At 37.4% G+C, this 23,328-nt stretch overlaps 1 protein-coding gene across 1 annotated transcript in view; it reads left to right on the forward strand.

Moving 5' to 3' along the window:
• Positions 1 to 8,905: 8,905 nt before the first annotated feature.
• Positions 8,906 to 23,328, forward strand: part of LOC136265544 (uncharacterized) — a 63,652-nt gene continuing 49,229 nt past the window's right edge. Inside the window, exons 1-6 of the mRNA XM_066060418.1 lie at positions 8,906 to 9,014; positions 10,687 to 10,875; positions 10,927 to 11,133; positions 13,374 to 13,514; positions 13,562 to 13,765; positions 13,817 to 13,966. Coding sequence (XP_065916490.1) covers positions 8,906 to 9,014; positions 10,687 to 10,875; positions 10,927 to 11,133; positions 13,374 to 13,514; positions 13,562 to 13,765; positions 13,817 to 13,966 — 1,000 coding nt within the window. The remainder of the gene's footprint in view (positions 9,015 to 10,686; positions 10,876 to 10,926; positions 11,134 to 13,373; positions 13,515 to 13,561; positions 13,766 to 13,816; positions 13,967 to 23,328) is intronic.

Raw genomic sequence — 23,328 nt, forward strand, 5'->3', positions numbered from 1 at the left:
AAATTAGTTTTAAACTCGTAACTGTTGGGTGGAGTAATGGCTTGTTTCTACTAATGAACACTACATTTCTCTGTTACAAGCAGCTGTCAACAATGTTAAGGTACAACAACTACACAAAGGGTCTAAATAACTTAGACTTCAGACCACAGGGTTTTAAGTAATTTAGTAACCCTCAGGCCCTGTAGTAGCACCTGAGCGAAGCGAAGGCATGACTCAAGCGCCATGACACAGGGCTATCAGGTTACTAAATTACTTAGACCCCTGTGGTCTGAAGTCTAACTATTACTTAGGGATCACAGAAAAAGGTAGGGAAACAAGGGGGGTCACCTACACCTGGAGATATACTAGTAAACAATTTTTATACCTACTTCAGTCTCCCATTCGGGATTAAATGCTCACTAGTATATCTGCAGGTGTAAACGACCTCCCTTATTTCCATACTTTTCTTCTGTGATCCCTGATCAAACTTAAAATTGCTCCTTATACTTGAGCAATTAAAGATGATCATCATGTTGCCACATTAACAGTGATAGGGAAACTGATTACACATTTTCCCCATCGTTGGAATTTAAAAAGGGATTTAACAAAGGCATAACAGATCTGGCTATCCTGAATCATCACGATCATTGATTTCTCAACACAGTGGGGGGTCGTTACAAACAATGATTGCTTGTGTACTTGAACAAGAAACAGCAGGTGCTGTCAGCAGACAGAAAAACAGCACATCCTGTCCTTCCCTACATAGGAAGACTAGGTTTTTGGAATCCATAGACAAAGCTTTGTCTCCCTTGGCTGATTTTACTGACATAGTTTCTGGATAAAAATTTGTTACCTTTTCAGCTCTGAGTCCTATTTTGAAGCACATGGAGGACAATGAATTATCCGAAAATAGTTACCCAATATTAGCCAAAGTGGCCAAGAAATACCTTTGTATATGTGCAAGCAGTGCAGCATTGGAAAAGTTGTTCAGTACCTCTATAAAAATTGTAGCCCCCAAGAGAAGTTGTTTTAAACCAAATACAATTAAAGAGCTAGCGCCTTTTTGAAGTCACACAAATGCTGTTCTTTTCACCTTTGATACAGGCGAAAAGAAAGCTAGAGGAATCTAAACTACTCCTTTGCAGATTGACCTAACTTTCTACTATAAAGAGATCAAAGTATAAGAGTATACCTTGTTTCATTTACGCGCTATAGTTCCTCAAAGTTAACCCATACATTTTTCTTATTCCAAGATAATGGCTGGTTGCACAGGCACCAAATTCACTGTGAAGGTTCTTCAACAAACTTGTGGAAACTTAGTACATAGATTGTCTTTGTACTTTTTCTTTCTTGACTTATGAAACAAATAGCCAGTACTTGTGAGCAAACTTTGACTTCTGGGCCTTGTAACTTCGTGCTGGATCACAATAATTATAATTTCATGCACTAAAAGTTTGTAAATTTATCACTGATGGTCCACAAATAGTTTGGTATAGATTCGAATGTTATGTATTCCAGAATATCACCTTTTATAATGCAGTGTAGAACTTGTGCACGCCAACTAGTTATTTGCTTTGTCATAACTAACACTTACTTTCAGACTAATTACTCCAGCGTCTTTCCTGGGTGCCCAGGCGATTATTTCGTTGGTGGTTTTCAAACGAAACAGACTGTTTCTTGGCCGATTTCTTTAGCACAAAACATGGCTGCCTAACACAGATACTAGCATGCGGAGTATTACCAACTATGATGTAACAGCCACATGTGGTTGTGTGGGTTGGCCCTTAAATGGCTTCAAAAATTTGTTATCACCCTTAGTATGCTTGTCTTCTTATCAAAAAACTTGTAGGATACTGAAGTTGTAACTTGTAACGTTGTAGTAAGTACATAAGACACCAGTCCAACAGTAGCACAGTAACTGACAATTGTTAAGTATTTGTTATTATTACATAAGTACATGGTACAAGTGACACTCCCTCACCATATTATTATCCCTACCACCCTTACAACACTGGGATTGTGCCATACCAAACATGGGCTACTGTTTATCAATGTTACCACGAACTCTTACACAACCATACACAAATCGTAACTCCTACAAAATTTACACTTGAAATGACAGAGTGGGGCTTAGCTCAAAATAGTAATAAAAAGAAATAATAAATTTGTGACTGCCAAGCCCAAGGCAGCCACCTGGAAATACCTGATAGGCTTTTCTTCTTTTTTTTTTGCCTACCAGGGAAAACCAAAAAATTGAGCTCCACTCATGTATGCATGAAAATCAACAAAATAAAAGTAATAATCAATTGAGCTTCCTCCAGCTGCTGGTCTGCTCAGTCCACTACCTACATAAAGACAGTCAAGGAAAAACAACACATCAGCATTATTCCAGGAAGGGAGGGAGGGGTAACCCACTCGTGTATGAACACGTGGCGTAGAGTGAACTTTAACACCTGTAACAACCCTTTTAAAGCCTACAGTCATGTGAGAGAGGCTCACGTGACCACCAATAGTATTCATGCGGGAGCTTATTTTCTGTCTAATTCATTGCATTCAACCGACAGAAAATACATCTCCCTCACCATACTATTACCCCTACCATCCTTACAACACTGGGGTTGTGCCACACCAAACATGGGCTACTGTTTATCAATGTTACCACTAACTCTAGGGCTACAAAGAGAGCGTTGGACACCAAAGATTACATTATAAATCCAGCTGTCTAGTAACAGACAATCTGCACTCCACCAAATCATCTACATAGCCATCCTTGGCTTTCTAAGATTTCCATCACCCATGGCGTTTGAACAATCTGTCTGGAACTCCCACATTGGCGGCCATAGTTGCTCCGCCAGCTCGCAGACTATGCAAGCCAAAATCTGTTGGGTTATACCCAAGTTTGTGGATCTTGCTCTTGAATTGCTCCCACAAACACGTATAACTAATGCTGCCTGACTCCAGAAGACGCTCACCCATTTTGGACTTGCATATAGGACGGAACACAAATCTCTGCTCCTGCAGTGATGTACCAGACCTTCTCAAATAGTTCTCCAAATAAATAACTGGACAGCCTATGTATTGATTTTTGTGGTAGTGAGGTCTCTTCTGAACAGGAATAAAGTGTGCTAAAAAAGCACTTGCCTTCTTCAGTGACTATTGTGTAACATAACTATAACAATAACACACTAGCTGTAAGTCTGCATACCTTCCATTCATGTACACTACATGACTTCTACTCCATTTCAATATCACTCAGCAACACTGATTTGTTATTCCAAATAATTCAAGCAAAATCCATTGTTTTGGCTGATTTTTATCCAAAACAATTAATTAAATTCATTATTAAGCAGCTAAGGATGTAAACATGGGTGTAGAAAATTAATGAATACTCATAGACAAGTGTTTCGTTTATGCTAACTAGCTTTTTACTGATTATTTCTCACTGAGTCTAAATTCATGAATGGATAAATGTAACGAATTTACTAAGGCAATATCCTGATTTGTCCAATGCTGACAGAAGTCCAGCAGGCGGTTTTGAGTAGTCCATAGTATGGAGAAATATTATGTGACATAAAATAAACTATAGACCATATTGCAAGGTTCAGCCAAAAATACCCTTTCTTCTGCTGGACTATACCACATGATGATCATAACAGAAAGAAAAAGTAGTGTGGTGTAAGTTACAGATTTCCTAAAGAAGACAAAGATTGTTGTCGCCAATAGATAGCATTTATTTTGAGAAGAAATTCAAACAAGTTTACTTGGAACCCGGACCACATATGCTCAGATCGCTTCATATTTCATATTAGGAAAAAGTCAAATAAGCTTGAAAATCCTTCCATCTGTAAAGCACAGACAATTGCCACAGTCTAGTAGTAATGCCTCTTTCAGTCATTTTAAACAACTAACCCATCACACTCAAATATAGGAACAGAAGCGTAGTGATTTAGAGGGGAGCATCCAGGCATCCAGAAACAAGCAAATGCAGTATGAACACCACCGATATGCAGCTAGTCATGACCATACTTATCACTCCTTAAAAGTCAGGAGGTCTACAAGAAGGGCACGAGTTAGCTACAATGAACAAAGAGAGTTCAGCCACAAACAAGTCACCCTGTGATGAGTTCATCCACAAACAAGTCGTGCTGTAGAGAGTTCAGCTACAAACAAATCATCCTATGAAGAGCTACAAACAAGTCACCTTGTAGAGTGTTTGTCCACAAAAATGTTACCCTGTGGAAAGTTCAGCTTTAAACAAGTCATCCTGTAGAGAGGTCAACTAGGATAAGTAGATATATAGAACAAGTAAACCTGTAGAGGAGAGTTTATGTGTAATAGCAAATCTTTAATTTTAAGCAAAATATAGTGAAATATTATCCAGAAATAAAAGTCTGCTCTTCTCCTATCTAGGAATGGGTGGCATCTCAGTTATTTCATAAAACCACAATATTCTGATGTAACAATACCAGTATCATCAAAAATTATTGGAAATGATATCATTGCAATATCGTGATTATCGCAGTGCTCTCCAATAATATCCGTATTAGCTATCTACTGTAAAAATGGTGCTGCTGTTTAGCTCCAGGAAATATCGAGATACTCTAATAAAGCAGTCAAGTAACTCTAATAGAGCATTCGTGTGAATATGAAAGTAGCTACTAAAGAGACCTTATTATTTGGATTTTTATCGAGGAAAAAATATTTCTGCACATTGTAGCATTATAATAAAATGTGCATGGATGATGCAAAACTAGGTATGAGCTTTTATTGCTATAGTTAGCAGTCTTTTAGTCATGCATGGGAATGGAATCTGTAAAACTCCTGAATTTATTTCATGCACTTGGGTGTGTAAGGCACATCCTCTCCATGCTTAATTGTAGGTCTACCTAATGTCTATATCTCCATGTATAGTCCAATAAATGGTTAATGCCATGTACATGTAATTTTGCACATCCATTCATGTTGCTGCAGGTTATATCACTTGTGTAGGTAGGTGTAGTTTCATAGTAGAGCATCTGTAAAAATATGAAAAATATATCATAATAATTAGTAATATTGTGATATTTTTCTTATGATATATCGTGATAGTAAAATTTCAATACTGCCCAGGTGTATCCTATACTGCAGAACATCTAATGGGACCGATATACTGCCCAGGTGTATCCAATACTGCCCAGGTGTATCCTATACTGCAGAACATCTAATGGGACCGATATACTGCCCAGGTGTATCCTATACTGTGGTGTGGGTCATGCTACTGCTGTATTTTACAAAGACTTGCTTTCCTTGTCTCTCCTCAGAAGGAGTTGTCATATAGTTTTGTGATGTCATGGCTGCGTTGAAGGATTAGTTATTCTTTACGTTCTGCTGTTATGTGTTTGAGATCACATCAGGGCTGTCCACTTTCACTAGGAGCACTTGACCTTGCACTAGCTGAGGGTCAGATGGCTCCAGCTTATTCATTGAAATTTGGTCTTTAGTATTTATCTAGCAATTTTAACACCACTATCCATTTCTACCAAAAATTTTATATACTGCCCAACTGCCTATCTGCAGTAAAGAGAAAAGACAGGAGGCATGTCAAATTTGGAGGATTATAAAAGCAGGTTTGATCTCATTCAACTACTAAATTTTCATATGGTACTATTCTACAATTTTTATATTACAAGTGGATTGTTAGTTACACCTACCAGGTAAACCACTTATAGAGCTTGGTTTTTTGTAAACATTGGTAAACTATTAAGGTACTAACCTTTTTGAGAGAATTATAAGCTAAGTATGTAAAGATGAAGTTACATTACAAAGTATAACATGTGTAACAAAATCGTGATTAGTGTGTTCTAATGGAATGGTCACTCAGAGTTGATTCAAACCAGAGACCTCCACACTTGGGTTATATCTGTTGAACCACATCTGAAAACTATCATACTTCCTTGTTTTCTCTTAGATCACAGGTCTAGTTTTAAAAATCTACCTCTTATATGCAAGTTTTAGTTTAAATTTTCCAGCAAGGAAAAGAGTTTTAGAAAGTTATAAAAAGCTCAAGAATGAGAAAATTCAAGAGTTACTGTTGTATTAAGAGTGCAAATATTAAAGCAAGTTTTAAGATCAGCCATGGGATTGCTAATGCATTAGAAAGCAAAAGTTGATGCTGTGTTACTTCTAAATATCAGATGCTATTAATCAACAATACGTAAATAATACAGGGTGATTTGTTTTTGCTGCTTTGAAATATGGGTGAAGCAACTCTCTTCATTTAGTGTTTGATTCTCACATACTGGCTGCTTTCGCCATTATATTGATTTGCTCACATGGGTAAGTATGGATAAACAGATAAATAGGTACACACAGTAAGGGGCATACGTGTCCCAGGCCCTTTATAATGTTCAAATTTTCTGTTTCATGGTGAAGTGTGTACAGTATGCAGTGACTCTCTTTATTCCTAGATCTTTCCCAACTTAGTCCATGTAAGTAATTTGTGCATGATATTAGAGTATCTAGCACTACTTGTTTTATAGGTGCCACAGGCCTTCATCTAGGAAATGACTTGGGGGGAGGGGCAAAAGAGAGTTTTATGAGAGTACAGGGGTGATATAGTGTAAGGACCCATGTGCTTATATACCTTTACACAGACAGCGTCATTTTAGACATTCAGATTCCTTCTGGTGCATTCTCAGGTACTTGAGAATGACATACCACTTGAGAAATTTTTGGATATTCACCTCTCTTAGATTGCATCTGGTGCATTTTCGGATATCTGAAGATAACATGCCACTCCAGGACATTTTTTTTGTATTTTAGACTTTTCAGATTGCTTCTGATGCATTCTAAGACACTTTCATTTCAGCTATTGCTTAAATTTAAGGGGGGCAAGAGTTTTCCAAGGAGCAAGTGCCCCCCTAAATGAAACCCTGCTGTGCTTAACACATGTGACAGTCCAGAGACATTAGCTGTTTGTGTGAAATTTAAGCAAACTGATGCATTGCTCTAGACCTTTTGCCCTGGTGACTCTGGATGTGTTTACCCATCCTTACATTCTGCTACTATATCACTTGGTAACAGCAATTTGAAATTTGTATACTACTTTGTGTGCTACTGATACAATATAGATGTGTTGGCATTGTTATTATCCTTCACACATTTAGTGGTAAATACGACAGCTCAGAAGTGTACTATCACTCCAGTAAGCCCTTCTGAACTGACTAGTGAAGTATTAGTGTTAAAGGGTGGAACACCAAATGTGACCATTGACTGTAGTTGTAATGATGATAAGGAAAATGCAATAATAAAAATCAGATGGTTTTTACCTGATAATTCACAAGTTAAAATAATCACAAGGAGTCTACCTGGTAGTCCCTACTATGCTGCAAGAAGTTCAGATCAAGACACACGGTAGTGTGTTGTGCAGCCCAAGAAGCCGGCGCATAACACCCGTGAGTATATTGACAAGAAAAAATGCAATTTTTGCACCTCCGTAGCTCTTTGCTGTCTTGATGATTTTTGCTGTGGACATGCCCTCCAACTTCAGTACCCCACATACCAAATTTGAGCAAAATCGCTTCAAGCGTTCCCAAGATATGCGACTTCAAAAATTGGCTTAGTTTCTGTTTTTTTTTGGGGTTTTTTTTCTTTCTTCCTCTTTTTGCACACTTACAAAAACTGCCATAAAACGTGAACACTATATCCGATTGCCTTGAAATTTGGCACACAGAAGGGGGGGGGGGGGGGGGGTATAAAGGTGCATCTTGGTACCAACTTTGGCTGGAATACGATAAACAGGCAAAGAGTTATTAGTGATTATTCACGAAAAATAACACCAATATGTTGTCATGCCTACAGGGTAAACCGCTTACGGGAGGAAGCTGAAAATCGGTGGGTGAATAGGTTAACTATTGAACCTCAAACCTTTTGTGGTTTGAGAGAAATCGAGCTAAAACCCAGGAAGATACAATGAAAAAACCAACTGTGTGTAACAATTATGCAATCGAGATTAGCTAATAAAAAACGACTACTTGTCACGCCTACCAGAAAAACCGCTTGGGGTAATGCTTTGAAAATTGCTGTACAGATGGAGTATTCATCTTTAAAAGGCTCTTCAATGGTGTAGAAGAATCAGACTTAAAACCACAGAGTTATAACATGAAATCCAACTTGGTGTTAGCAAGTGTGAGATCGAGATACTGTAATAGAGCAGTCATCCTAATAGAGCAGTCACCCTGAAGAGAATTCAAGAGATCAACTGGAAACAAGTAACCTGTATAGAGATCAGCTAGAAACAAGTCACCCTGTAGAAAGTTCAGTAAAAACAATTCACCCTGTAGAGAGATCAGTTCGAAGAAGTTACCTTGTAGAGAGTTAAGCCACAAAGAAACCACCATAGAGTTCAGCTACAAACAAGTCACCCTGTAGAGAGATCAGCTAGAAGAAGTTACCTTGTAGAGAGTTCAGCTACAAAGAAACCACCATGTAGAAAGTTTAGCTACAAACTAGTGACCTTGTAGAGACATCAGCTAGAAGAAGTTACCTTGAAGAGAGTTCAGCTACAAAGAAACAACTATGTAGATAATTCTGTAATAAATATATGAATTATATATATAAATTGTACATTTACTGATAAAATCAGAAATATTTAAAGTATTTAACATCTGCTTCATTTTTTCCTGTGGTAAAGAAAAAAAGATATGTTTAAAAAGTCCCAAAGCTTTGGGGTATACAAATGCAAAAGGAAGTGAAATCTAATCCAAAACAACCAAGCTGTAAAAAAAAAGAGTGCGGCCCTCAAAAAGGCTATGGTGAAAAGAGATTTGAAATTCAAAGTGCTATCATAGCCATTCTTGGCCGCCACCTTGGATTTCACATCTTTTTTCACCATAGCCTTTTTGAGAGCAGCACTCTTTTTTTACAGCTTGGCTGTTTTGGATTAGATATGATTTCTACACTAATCATTCCTGTGTTCAATAACAGCTACAAGGGTGAATACACTTGTAAACCAAAACCTGAGCTGGAGCCTGTGTCTAATATTCAGTTGTCACTTGGTTAGTAGCTGTTTGAGTTTTATTATTTCATTGTTGCAAATAGTGATGTCAAACTGTAAGTCAAAGTTGAAGTGTAACGAACTATGTAAGCACCTCACACTGAAGGAAGGCACTTTCACACTTGGTTATACACCAATGCTGCCAAGATGTCGTGAAGATATTGTGAAGCTGATTTCTAGTCAATATTTTTTTCAGTAAAAGGTGCAAACCTTCTACTACTAGCTATTTAAAACATTATAAATTTCAAAAGGAATTAGGGGTTAATATAATATGCATACTCCAAAAAGTAGGAAAACAAGCTAAAAAATGTTACAGTTGAAATGAGAAATGATCCAGCAGTAAAAAGTAAGGAAACAAGATTATATGACTACTTGCTAAAATGAGACACACTTTTGGCTAGCATCTTGAAATGAGACCATCAAATTAGCCAAAAGTAGACATTAAAGTGTGTCTCATTTAGCAAGTAGTCGTCTAATCTTGTTTCCTTACTTTTTACTGCTGGATCATTTCTCATTTCAGCTATAACATTTTTGAGCTTGTTTCCTTACTTTTTGTAGCGTGTATTATATCAACCCCTACTTCCTTTTGAAATTTATAATTTTTAAATAGCTAGTTTGTTAACTTTTTTGTCTAACTAGCTAGCTAGCTAGCTATATTATACTCTTTTTGTTTCCACATGGTATAAATATCACTTGAAGCAGCTATCTTTTACCTTCGTACTCAATAAACGCCTCTAAAAATATTTATCGTTTTGTCTTTTTAAAGCTATTACAACAACTGTTAAAGGGTTCAGCTCCATTTCTAATGGCCTAAATATTGATGATTTTACAGTGAAACATTGCTGGAGAGTCCACCATTATAACAGTGGAACCCTCACTTTTAGAAGTCTGGATCCCAAGGTGAATCCACCCCTCAAAGACATTATTAGCTAGCTACCTCACAAAAAAACTAAACTGGTAATAAAGACCATATAAAATGACTACCCAGCATTACGAAATGCTAGAGACAACTCCTTGGGTACTATACACCCGTTCACCCTCATATTGCGCACATGTATTTACATTTTATTATAATCACATGGCGCGCCGCAACTGTTAAGCACCTCAAGTATTAATTATCCTTCAAGAAGAACATAGAAGCGAATGAATGAGGAAAGCAAACAGCATGGTGCAGTAGACAGAACGTAATCGGAACAACATATTCATGAATCTGCCATCATTACCTTGGCTGTCTAAAATTTCTGGAGCCGTACACCTACCACTACTGGGTCTTACAGCAAGCAGGCAGGCAGATAAAATGTAGGTGAAATTCGAAATTTTTAAAATTCACTGTACATTGAAACATTATACTTTCTGCTTCATTTACCTAAGGTACAGCATCATTATAAGAGTATTAATGCATTCCAGGTGGTTTTTTCAGGTAAAACTTATTATAAGGCCATTTTTTAAGGTGTGAAAATCCACGAAACCATATGATTTCTTACCAACCCATACTATACAGAACTATCGTACTGTATGATACAGAACTACAGTATATCATACTTGTGCTTATTTGAGAATATGTATAAAATGTTAAAGCCAGAAAACTAGCAAGTGATAAAGCTTATATATGCAACCTATTGCAAATTTACCTGTGCAATATTATGTATACGTTGTCATATTTGTATGCACAGATGTTACTTCTCCCACTGACACTGGCTCCTCTAGTGGAGATTCTGTGTTAATGAGAACTGTCAGCTTTGATCGGTCAACATACAATGTTAACGAAGATGATGGACCAGCACAACCTGTACTAGTTCTCAGTGACCCATCATCAACTAATATTACTGTGAAAGTGTCCACCAATGATAAATCAGCTCTTGGTCAGTACGAATGTAATATTTAAAGCATTTACAATTACCAACATGTTACAGGAGGAGGTATTGATTATGATTCTGGACCATACACTGTCATATTTCCTGCTGGAGTGACCAATGTGACATTTGGTGTTCCAATAAAAGATGATAATATATTGGAAGATGATGAGGACTTTACACTAAATATTATGGATGAATCATTACCTGATGGTGTTATTGTTGGTATTCTTGATATTGCTATGGTGAATATAACAGATAATGATGGTAAACAAAGTGTATATATAGATTTGTTATGTATTGCAGTAGCAGTACCTTGAGTATTACTGTATAGCCAAATATTTTTAAGGGATGAAATTTTCATACATTTTGCAAGTGATGACAGTTTTGTAAAAATACTACATTCGGTTATATCAGGAGATTACAAGTTGATGTTGTACTACTTCTAAAAACCAGGTGCCATGCAGCTAGCTAACTCAACTGGAATTAACCATAGATAGTATATGCTACTATGAATTAACCAACTATGTATTACTATTTTACAATAGGGTAGTTTTGGGTTGTGCAATAATATTATTAGCCAATTCTCGTATTTTGTAATTCATGAAGTTTTCGTAATTCGTTCAATTACGTTGCTATGCACTTCTAAGGAAGCGCTTGTTATATAAACCGCTTTTAGCAGCATATTACGCACAGAAGTATCTTCTAAACTGTTTTATAGTTTGACTATCATGTTTTTTCCCACAAATTCTCTCAACAAAGCCTCAAAGCTGCTCTTCATTTTCGTTTGCGTACGTAAGGGATACGCCCCCTTTCAATTCGAAGCGATAAGTTATTCCTGACAGTGTATGAAGCCTGTGCCATTGTTTTTCAGTTGTTAAATGCCTGAAAACCTCAAAGGGAAGTAGTTTACAAAGTCTGAGAGAAGTCGCCACACCCGTATTTCAGTCTGCTAAAAAGAAACCACCTCAGAGCAAAGTTCACCCATGCAGAATTTTAATACAGACTTAATTTCACTTTTACTTCTTACATATAAGCTGCCTTTACCATTATTTAACAATTTTTTCTCACGTGGGTGCGTACGGACAAACATAGGTAGATAGGTACACACATACTTTTACGAAAACAATTTCAGTAAACCAGGTGCGCGCTTATAGCCAGCCTTTGGCTGGCTGTGGGTGCACACCTGGTTTAACAAGAGAGAGTATCCAATGCTGCATTGTTCAAAACACACATTATAATATTGCTAGCAATAAAAATTTGTTGATTTAAAAATGAAGTAGGGTTCCAGCAATAAAATGTGGTAAAGCAAGATACAGTGGTAGCTGTGAGGGAATATCTCTACTTAGCATTGTAGCAATGTAGAAAAATCCCTACATTGACATTGAAAAGATAGTACTAATTTGTGAATTTTCCCACATTGCTAAAATGCCAAGTGGATTGTTTATACTAACCCAAAAAGAGAGGGTGACTCCACTTTTAGACGAAGAAGAAGAAAAAAAAACGAAGAAAGAAAAAAAACGAAACTTTGGTAGCTTGTATCTCGGAAATGGCATTTTGCAGCTTCACCCTTAGCTAGTTGCAAACAACAAAATTAAGTTAGTATAATCACACACTAAAGATTATTGGTCATGTGTAGTGTTAAAGCTGGCCTTAGCAAGCAGAATGGCTAACTATAGACATTATACATGGAAGGATATGTGATTAATCATGAGACCAGTCATGCTTCCCTGTTCATTGAGATGCAAGAATAGCTACACAATTGTCTCATTAAATGCCATGAACTTGTACAGCTCTTTCAAACATTGTCAGAAAGAGTTCTGTGTTATCATTCTGTGACTCTGACCCTAAATGTGCTAGCAGTCTTGTTAGAATAGAAGAATTTAAGCTGAAAACTATTATTTGACAACCAAGACATTGTTATAAATTGATGGAGAGAGCTGAAGATAACAGTCAGCTGTTTTATTCCAGATATAGCATGGTGGACACAATAACATATAAATATGTTCAACACCGAGAATAGGATAAATCACAAACAAACCATAAAATTATACTGTAAGCAAACTAGTTCTGTGGAGTGTAAATACCTTTCATACATAAACAGTTAAGATTCTGTTGCGACTACGTATGAAAACCAAATTTTAGAGTTTATTGTTCATTAACTTTGTGGAGGATTTTACTATATTAACATAAACAACTAGTTTACAGTGAGTATTTGGTTAGATATAATTACAAAATATGTGGTTTTGTGCGTTGTAAGGTAAACATGATGTGATTCTACAATTCAGTTGGTACGTAGCAAGTCACCAGTATTTGGTGGCTTACTTAATTTGTGATCAATAGCAGCAACAACCACATGTGAAATTCATAAGATGTTAACGTCATATGTATGCACTAGTTTCTTCATCTCAAACTGATTAAATTCATATTTGTGTTTTATGCCTACATGTGAAATATAATCTAAGCTATGTGAAATTCAAGACACGATCTCATGTACTTTTTTGTAGTATTAATGGTACAGTTCTCATCAACAAGTTTTGAAGGGTCTGAGATGTCTGGAGAGGTTTTAGTAATTGTGATGATATCAGGAGGAACTAGTCATGAAACCATTAACTTATCTATCAGTCTCAATGAAGTAACAGCATTGGGTCAGTCACCTTATTTGTGTTACATTATATGTGTTGGGTAATTTTAGAAGATGATTTCAACTCTACTCCTCTCAATGCTACAATTCCTGCTGGAGCCACTACCACTACAGTGAGAGTACCAGTGATGAGTGATAATATTGTTGAGGGAGATGAGATGTTTAGTATGAGCTTAAATATACCATCATCACTTAGTCCTGGAATAGTAGCCGGTTCTGTTACTAGTGCAGCTGGAATAATACTGGACTCTACTAGTAAGGGATGCCTATGTAAGGGATACATTTAAACTATCATATCAATCATAGGTATAAAAGTGAAGTTCAACCAAACACAATACACTGGTTCAGAAGATACAGGATTTGTACTGGTAACATTGGAACTAGTTGGAGGAACATCCAGTAAACCATTTGATGTCACTGTTACTCCATTAGAACAGTCAACAGTGTCTGCTGAAGGTAATAGTGTATATGATAATGTGTTGATTGAAGAGTGTTTCACTAATAGTCTGTCAAAGTGAATTGGTGATTGTGCCATCTTTAGAAATAGAAGGCCATCTGAAATGTATTAAATTCATTATCTACCACATTGGAGTAGGAAATGATCAGGCAACTAAAATCTTCAGACGTGCAGAATACCACTTACCTTGCCTTTTTCAAAGCATACACTTTCCCCTCACTTTTTACTTTAGTAGTGAGGGTAGCTTATAGCTACATATCATACAGTATGGTAGTTGAAATTGCCTGTCCAAAAAACATCACCCAAAAACTAACTCATCATTCCTTTACAGTGACTTGACAGTTAAACCCAAATGTGCTCCAGAGTAACTCCAAATAGTTTTTATAGAATGTAAAATTTGTAACCCGCTGAGCGAAAACCCAACTTGTTTGCATAATTCTGTTTTTTAGATAAATGCCATCGGAATACGTTGGTTAAAAAGTGTGTGCTACATGCATAAATAATTTTATGAATGTTTTAATTGCTTCAGTAAACAGTGAAGAATGACTCGAAGTGAAATATCTAATATACCAGTGGGTTTGCCTCTTCATGGAGACTAAGAATATATTTATTTTGTTTTGTACCATGAAACAAAAACATAAGTAACATGTGCTTGTTTACGTTGTAGTAAAGCAACTTTATTGTCACTATTTCTAAGCTTGAACAGCCTTCTTACTTAATAGCATGGATGTATTTCAGCCCAAAACTATACCTTGATGAATGCCCCAGTTTGTGGTGAATAGAATGACCAACTTTGTAGCCTATTGCACTCGAGGCTTATGATTGACTAAACAAATATCTGTAGTTTTTCCCGTATGGGCACTGTACAAATTGATTGTTTTGCTCTTGTTATCTATCACTATAACTCCAAAACCACTTACCAGAGAAGGCTAAAACTTTAACTGCCCATTTGTTTTTCCTTCTAGACAACAAAAAAGTCATAAAATGAAATTTGAGGAAAATGTGAACAAGTCATGTTTTCGCACGGTGGGTCAATGAATATTCCAGACTGACTTACCGATACCTTCAGCCAGCATAACTTAATTAACACTACGAGCTTGATTTCTTGCATCTCTTAAGCCTGATTTTTCCTACCACCTCAGTTGCAATACATGCATCATGAACTTATACACTGACTATTAAAAGAGACAGCCAAGTTACCAGCCAATTACAGCTTAAAGAAATCAATTTAGGACACAGCTGAAAGATAAAGGTTCAATGTTAAACTTTTTGTTGATTTCAATCATTCTTGGCCGTTTCAGATATCAGCTATTTCAATTACCAGTTACTTTCATGGATGCACTTGTTTTACAGCCAAGGTGTTCTTGCATGGATTAAAACCTTTGGTGATTATATAGTTAGTTGGATCAAGATTGATTCTTGGCTGCTCCCAGGTACTTGTTTCTTGGACGTGTTTTTTTTTTTTTTTAGTGAAGATTTTTTTGGAGTGGTATCATTTACATACCTGGGCTGTTTTGTTTATTGTCAATATAATCTATACAAAAACAGCCAAGCTGTGAAAAAAGTATGGCCCCCCACAAAGCCAGGGTGAAAAAAGAAGTGAAATCCAAGGTGGCAGCCAAGAAATGGCTGTGATGGTACGTCAATGGAAAAAAATTTAATAACGAGAATTTAGGTGAATTTGTGTTGCCTTCTCCAAGTCTCACTAGGATTCAGCACCAAATTTAGCTGAATTGTTGTTACAGTTTTTACCATTAACATACCATCATAGCCATTTCTTGGCTGCCACCTTGAATTTCACATCTGTTTTCATCATGGCTTTGTGGGGGCCACACCTTTTTTCACAGCTTGGCTTTTTTTTGTATAGATATCACTTCTTTTTATATATGTAACACTGTCACACCTCAGATCAAAGGAGTCACCCGGGCTACATTTTGTATGTAGCCGGTCTACAACTGGACTGTGATTATATAGACGTAGATGCCGAAATCGATTGTGGGATCAAATAATACTCACGTGATGAGGATGCACAACTCGGATTTCACCATGAAAACCACACATACGGAGAGCGTTTTGTTACCCTCGCCATCCTACGAGTTGAAAAACGTTGGGATAAGGTGAAAACTAGTGCTATAGCTTAATCATTCGATCATTTCCACACATTTTCGAATACGGACACACCCCTATCACGAAGCTACCACTCTGCACGGAGTAAGCACTCTACAAGCAATCTTACCTGTCTAGGCCTTTAGTGAACTGCGTAGTTATCCCATAAACGATTCAATAGCGCTGATTAAAACATTAAACTCACATTACGGAAATTCTCCGTGATATCTCTAGGATATGTCCGTTTATCATAACCAAATGTAACCAGAACGTACTAGCTGCTGACCCATAATTGAAAATTTTAGGTGTGCATATATAATACATCCAGTGGCTGCACTCCTATTGGCTTGGGTGGTTGATCACCCTGCATAGGCTATCAGCCTAAGAAGTGTTACATATTAGTTGTAACACGGGGCATTTGGGCTTTACCTGATATGTATGCCCTCTGCCCTCGGGCAGCCAGACATACATATCAGGTAAAGCCCTCATTCCCGTGTTACAACTATTACTTGTACATTCCGAAGTTGGCCTGTGGCCAGTTTAGTAGCTTTTTACTTGTCTTTTTCTTTGCTGCAGAAGAGATTACATATACAGGTTGGCTGGCTTGTAGTAGAATCCCTACAACTATGTGGTAACTTGTTTGTAGCTGAACTCTCTTACAGTGTGACTTCCAATGTAACTAGACTCTCTATAGGGTGATTTGTTGGAGCTGAACTCTAGTTACAACTTGTATGTAACTTGACTCTCTACAGAGTGACTTGTTGTAGCTAAACTCTCTACATGGTGATTTGTTTGTGGCACAAGGTGATTTTTTGTTGTTGCTGAATTCTCTACTGGGTGACTTGTTTGTAGCTGAACTCTCCACAGGGTGACTTGTTGTAGCTGAGCTCTCTACATTATGACTTTTTTGTAGCTGAGCTCTCATTGCACAGGGTGATTTATTTGTAGCTGAATTCTCTACAGGGTGACTTGTTTGTAGGTGAACTTCTTTCTGGCTGATCTCTCTACAGGGTGGCTTGCTTGTAGCTGAACTCTCCACAGGTTGATTTATTTGTAGCTGAGCTCTCTATGTGGTGTCTTTTTGTAGCCAAACTCTCTACTGGGTGACTTGTTTGTAGCTGAACTCACCACAAGGTGATTTGTATGTAGCTGAATTCTCTGTTGGGTCTAGCTTGTAGCAAACTCTCTACAAAGTTACTTTTTTGTAGCTGAACTTTCTACCGGTGATTTTTTTTAGCTGACCTCTCTATATGGTGGCTTTTTGTATCTGAACTCTCTACAAGATTACTTTTTGTAGCTGAACTCTCTACTGTGTGACTTGTTTGTAGCTGATTCTCTATCTGGGGGAACTGTTTGTAGCTGAACTCTCTACAGGTGACTTGTTTCTAGCTGATCTCTGTATAGGGTGGCTTTTTGTAGCTGAATACTCCACAGTGTGATTTGTTTGTAACTGATCTTCCTACAGGGTGGTTTTTAATAGCTAAATATTCCACAGGGTGATTTATTTGTAACTGAGATCTCTACAGAGTGACTTTTTCTTAGCTGAACTCTCTACAAAGTGACTTGTTGTGTAGCTGAACTCTCTACACAATGACTTGTTACATAGCTGAACGTTTTAATAGAGTAACTGACAATGCCAAATGCTCTAATAGGGTGACATTAGAGTATCTCAATCATGCACTTGCTATGTACACGTAGTTGGATTTTGTCTTATAACTCAGTGGCTTTTGCTCCAGTTCTTCTACACATACTGCAAGGACTTTCTATGACGATTGTTCCATCTACATGCTGGTTTTCAGCTCACTCTTCGTAGCAGTTATAGTTTTATTCACGACTCAATCACGTGATTGTGGCACAGGTTGGGTTTTGTGTCATATCTTGATGGTCTTTATCTCGATTTCTTTCAAACCACAAGAAGGTACTCCTATTATGGTTACTCCATCTACATAGCAATTTTGCAGCTCATTCCTTGAAGGGGTTTACCCTGTGGGTGTGACAGAAGTTTGTTCTTATTTTATGCGAATAACTGGTCATAACTCCACGATTCTTTATCAGATTCCCACCAAACTTGGTACTGAGATTCACTTTAATGAGCCGTTTAAGTGTGCTAAATTTCAGCTTGATCAGAGTACACATTTGTATTTTATGGCAAATTTTGCAAAGTGTGCTACCGTGTGTCTTGATGTTGTATCTATAACAGTTTAACCATAACTGACAACCCTTCTTCTCCACTTTCCTACATAATTTCCGACTGGAATAAGTACCCAGATATCAGGGATAGCACCAATAAAATACTTCTTAATTAGTTTATTGATAATACTTCTTTAATTAAATTTGCTGCTAGCACTGCAGTAATTTGCTGCTTATCATCAGAGTGTGTAATTAATACAACTTTGACTCCAGCTTTGTGCCTTGTCCATTTCCCAGTAGGAAAAGTAAAAGCCCAGTTTGGTCCCAGTTAAAAATTAGATTGTTTGGGATGCATCTCATCACAGCTATGGCAGCAATATCAGCTAAAGCAACACTTTTTTCCTTACCAAACATTAAAATTCTTTTCCCATTATTATTTTTTACAGCAATACATTTGTACTTGTTAACAAGGAGTCATCTCATGAATGCCATCCCACCAGGGACCTGTGAGAAAGCAAGTTTGTGATATTGAGTAAACTTTATGGCGGAAGAGGCTTTAAGGAATGTCAAATATTCACAGGCATTTCCTGTGGCACCCAATTGTTGTTATAATTGGTTATGATAATTTTTTTCCAGGCCATATTACTACACTGGAAAGAGGGGAGGGGGCTTTATTGCACTAATTTACCTTTGCTCTTTCCCAGCGATAAGTTATAGTTATATCCCGGTACGAGGGTGATATCATTGTTATTACACGAGTCCGAGGCGGAGCCGAGGACGAGTGTAATAACAATGATATCATCCGAGTATACGGGATATAACTGTTTTATATCCCAGTGCGCGGGAGTGCGCAGAAGTTTACGGATAGTAAATTAAGGTCCGGTTTGAGTTCCTGTCACTGTGCTCAAGATTTCGTCCGAATTGTGTGGAGATTCTACTTCGTAGCTACAAGAGAGACCTTACATACTGCCTACAAACTGTAGCGAAGGGCGGTGTTATGAAGCAGCGGGTCCAGGTACGATTCGCCTTCGTCAGAAATTGGTATGGTGGTGTCACGTGGTGTGCAAGAGAAAAATAAAGACCAACAAGTGGCTACCATAGTCCAAGATAGAACGATGAAGCTAGAGGAAGTTAGTTCTTCACCATAGTGACCGTTGGGAGTGATTGCTGGAGCGAAAATCGTCACGGACTATTCTTGACATTTTTTAAACTAGCTATCACGGTATTGGTAACTTGTAGTGTTATTGTGTAAAGGATTAACAGTTTTCTTGTAAGATTTAGGTAGTTTTAAGTGCTGTATTGGTGTGTTTTGTATCAATATTTCCTTATTTGGCTCTTTGTTCCATTGGTAAACAATGCCATTCGCGGTTATTATGATGTCACGAAAGAGACTTGAGTGGCTCCACAACAGGGTGATAAGTTAGTTATCACTGGGTGATAACTAATATATCATACAGTAGCAGCGCCGCTCTGTCTAGTTGTATGGTAGTTATAACCCAGCGTGGTGCTTTGATACTCCCACGCACTGGGGTTTAAAGAACTATACATGAAATTATAGCAGTATCCATTCATTTCCATCAGGAAGACCTCACCACCTGTTTCCTTCATATCAGACAGTGTAACATGCATTGTGGCAATATAGGTAAATGCAAGCTGAACCCAGAAAGGCTTGAATAGCTGGATTCTACTGTGTGACATACTTGAAGCTATATATATGTATATCTTAAGCTTAGTTGTGGAAAGAAATCTGGCTGAATTTACCGACCAATTAGCAAGATTGCCACCCATTTCCTTGTTTGGTCTGACATTTGTCAGGACGGGGAAGGTTAGGTGTAGGCTGTGGTTCTCACCTGCATTGTTACACTTGTTAACATAACAATGTGATGTTAAACTAACTGGATGGGGCCACTGTACACCATAGTGTAAACAAGGTTTATGAGACAAATATTGTTGTTGCTGATTGGCTAGCAGCCATGTCGGATCAACCATAAAGTTAGTCTGATATTTGTCTGATCATTACTGAAAAATTAGAAGCACTTCTGGACTGGGAACCTTGACCAGAAGTATGTGCTTCAAGTTTCACACCTGTCTGGAGGGGCTGTCCATGGAATTTCAAACTCACTAATTAAACTAGTTGATCAATGCTAATCAAATGCGTGGGTGGTTGATTGTTTTGTACTACCAGCTATTCTCTCATCTTATCAAAAACTTCGTCGCGTTTAATTTTTACAAATTAAAAATTACGGAAAATAACACAGTCTTTCAAACAACGCATCATAACGTTCACATACTTCCAGATTACGGAGATGGGGTTGCATTTATCAGAATCATTGATAAATTGTGCATTGAGTGATATGCAAGATTTTGTATAGTGACCAATGAAAAAGAGGGAAGAGAGCCTTGTATGGTGAATTTACGCATCCAGGTATGGAATTATACTATGAAAAAACCTTTTTTTCGTATGTTTTGTGATGTATCTTTGTAGAATGGCCATTTAAGCCATTCTTTCTGGTGGATTCTTAATCTGTATGATTCAACTCATCAAATGAGACCAAGTTTAGCAAATTTGGGTAAGGGTAACCCACCGCACTTTTGAGGTTTGCATACTGAAGTAACGAATTTCTCCTATAGAAAATTGTATGGAGTGTGCATTGTGGTGGGGTCAATTGTTAGCAACTGCCACTATGAAAGCAGAGACCTCAACCTGTAAAGTGCACTAGGAGTGAGACCTGAGGTTAAAATGAGTGAGATTTGCTTACTTATGCGTGAGGTCTCGTCTTAATAGAAAAATTCCTGTAAAAATTGCAAAATTCGCAACTTTCTTTGGCTATTTTCAGTTAGCTATACCTCTCCATTTTTATCCATTAGAGCACTGTTTAGTGCTTTTTCAAGAGGTTTGAAGTGAAATTAACTTACATAAGAGCTTAATTTTCCAGGAATTGCAATGCGTGAGATGGAAAACCATGAGTGAGACAACAATCCAATGAGTGTGACAACAATCCAATGAGTGTGTCTCACACGTAATGCGTGAGAGTTGAGGTGTCTGTGAAAGTGTTACAACTAAAATTCGGATGCCATTGTATAGAGAAATTCATGGGCTTTGTTTTTATGGATAGTTTGTCAGGCAAATTATGGATTCTAAATCAGTGTACTTTTGCGTCATTTGTATATAACATAAATACATGTATTTTCTGTTGGGAAGAAGCAATGGCTGTTCAAAAATATTTTTGAACTGATCATTGGGACCAGCTAAAGCTACAAAAAGTACATGAAGTATTTTTAAGGCTGTTTTAATGCATATTTCATAAGAATTAAGGTTAAAATTTAGTGCTTTGTAAATTTTCCAAATGTTATAATTTCCATTAGCCTTTTTTGATATGCACCAAGTAGTGCTGGGCGATATAGATTTTTCTTATGTCATATGTCATGGCAAAATTTATTCACGATATGAATATATGTCACAATATAAACTTATAAACCATAATGCTTAAAATATATGTTTTTGTTTTTTTCTTTTTTCAGATGAGACTTGTAAATTTGACACTGTACACACATCACAACACAATGATACATGGTTACATTGCATACATTCTCTGCAACATAGGTGTACAACTTTATACAGTTAAAAGGATTTTAAACAATTATCATTTGCTTACAATGAATGGCTAGTGTTTGTGCCAGCACAGGTCAGTCTTCAGCTTCACCAATAACTTCGTCTTCACTACCTTTATCTTCTTCGTTTAATAACAGTGGTTCTTCATTTAAATTTTCAAAGAGAAAAAGCATTCTGTCCACGTTCTCTGTTAGCAAGCAATTTTGTTTTTCCGTTACCAAATTTCCAGCTGCACTGAACAATCTCTCTGATAGACAACTGGTAGCTGTAATGCAATACAACCTTCTGACAAGCTGTGAAAGGTAAAGAAATGTCGCTCTTCGTTGCTTCCACCATTCAAGAGGGTTTTTGTCCAAATCAAGCTGTTCTTCTGCAGTATACCGTTGAACCTCTACTCGAGATTTTTCTTCTGCAGTCCTGGTTGAAGACGCCTCACTGCAACTATTGAAGAGCTCACCCAGCAGGGCTGGGTGGTGGAGGGTCTTCATCTAGGTTAACAACTAAATCTGCAGTTGGAGGGTCAGATGTGGTCATACATTCTTCAATCAAATCAGCAAGTTCTTCTCGGGTATTCAACATCACTGCGGTCTTCTCACTTTCCGTCAAGTAGGGCTGCTCCTTAAATCTTGGGTCTAAAAATGATGTCATCTTAAGCAAACTTTTAAGTGCATGTTCTTGGTATCGAGTTGAAAGATCCTGAGCTATACTCTCTTTAATGCTTTTTAACACAGGGGGATCCTCTTCCTTCATTTTGAGGGAATTGAGCAACAGCTGCTGTAGCACTGGAAACATGCAGGAAACTGTGGCATATTTACTGCCACTTAATAACTCAGTAGCCTTTTTAGGATTCAAAACACTGGCCAGTTCTTCTAAAATGGTGAATTCATCTGGTGTAGGTATCAGAGTACGATCACTTCTATTTTCAATAAGTACAGCACAAACCGCTACTCTTTGTTCCAATATCCTCTCAATCGTGGACAATGTGCTACCCCACCTCGTTACACAGTCCTGGATTAATTTGTGTTGTTTAATTTTCAACTGCTGCTGTTTTTCTCTTAACGCATATGTCATTTTGTAGGATCGATGAAAAAAGCTAACTAATTTACGGCAACGGGCCAATGCTGTTGATACTCTCCTAACATCAAAACGTTTTTTAACTCCCAGTTGTTATGTGTGTCCGATACAAGGAATGTTTAATATTTCCAAGTGATCCACACAAGCATTCTTTATATTGCCTCCATTATCAGTGGTAGCAAACAATACCCTTTCCCCAATCTGCCATCTATCAAACCCTTCCTGTATCACTGTTGCTAATGATTCTGCATCATGGCCACCTGGAACTTCTACAGTCTCTAAGCATTTGGAATTGAATTTAAAGTCCTTACTGACAAAATGACAGGTAAGTGATAGGTAGGAATGATTCTGATGTGACGTTGACCAAATATCTGTTGTGATGCTAAAACTTTTTTAGGTTGGGTTCAATAACTGAAACTTCAGAGATTTTGCTTCTTG

Source organism: Dysidea avara, chromosome 9 (assembly GCF_963678975.1).
Source record: "Dysidea avara chromosome 9, odDysAvar1.4, whole genome shotgun sequence".
Classification (NCBI taxonomy): Eukaryota; Metazoa; Porifera; class Demospongiae; order Dictyoceratida; family Dysideidae; genus Dysidea; species Dysidea avara.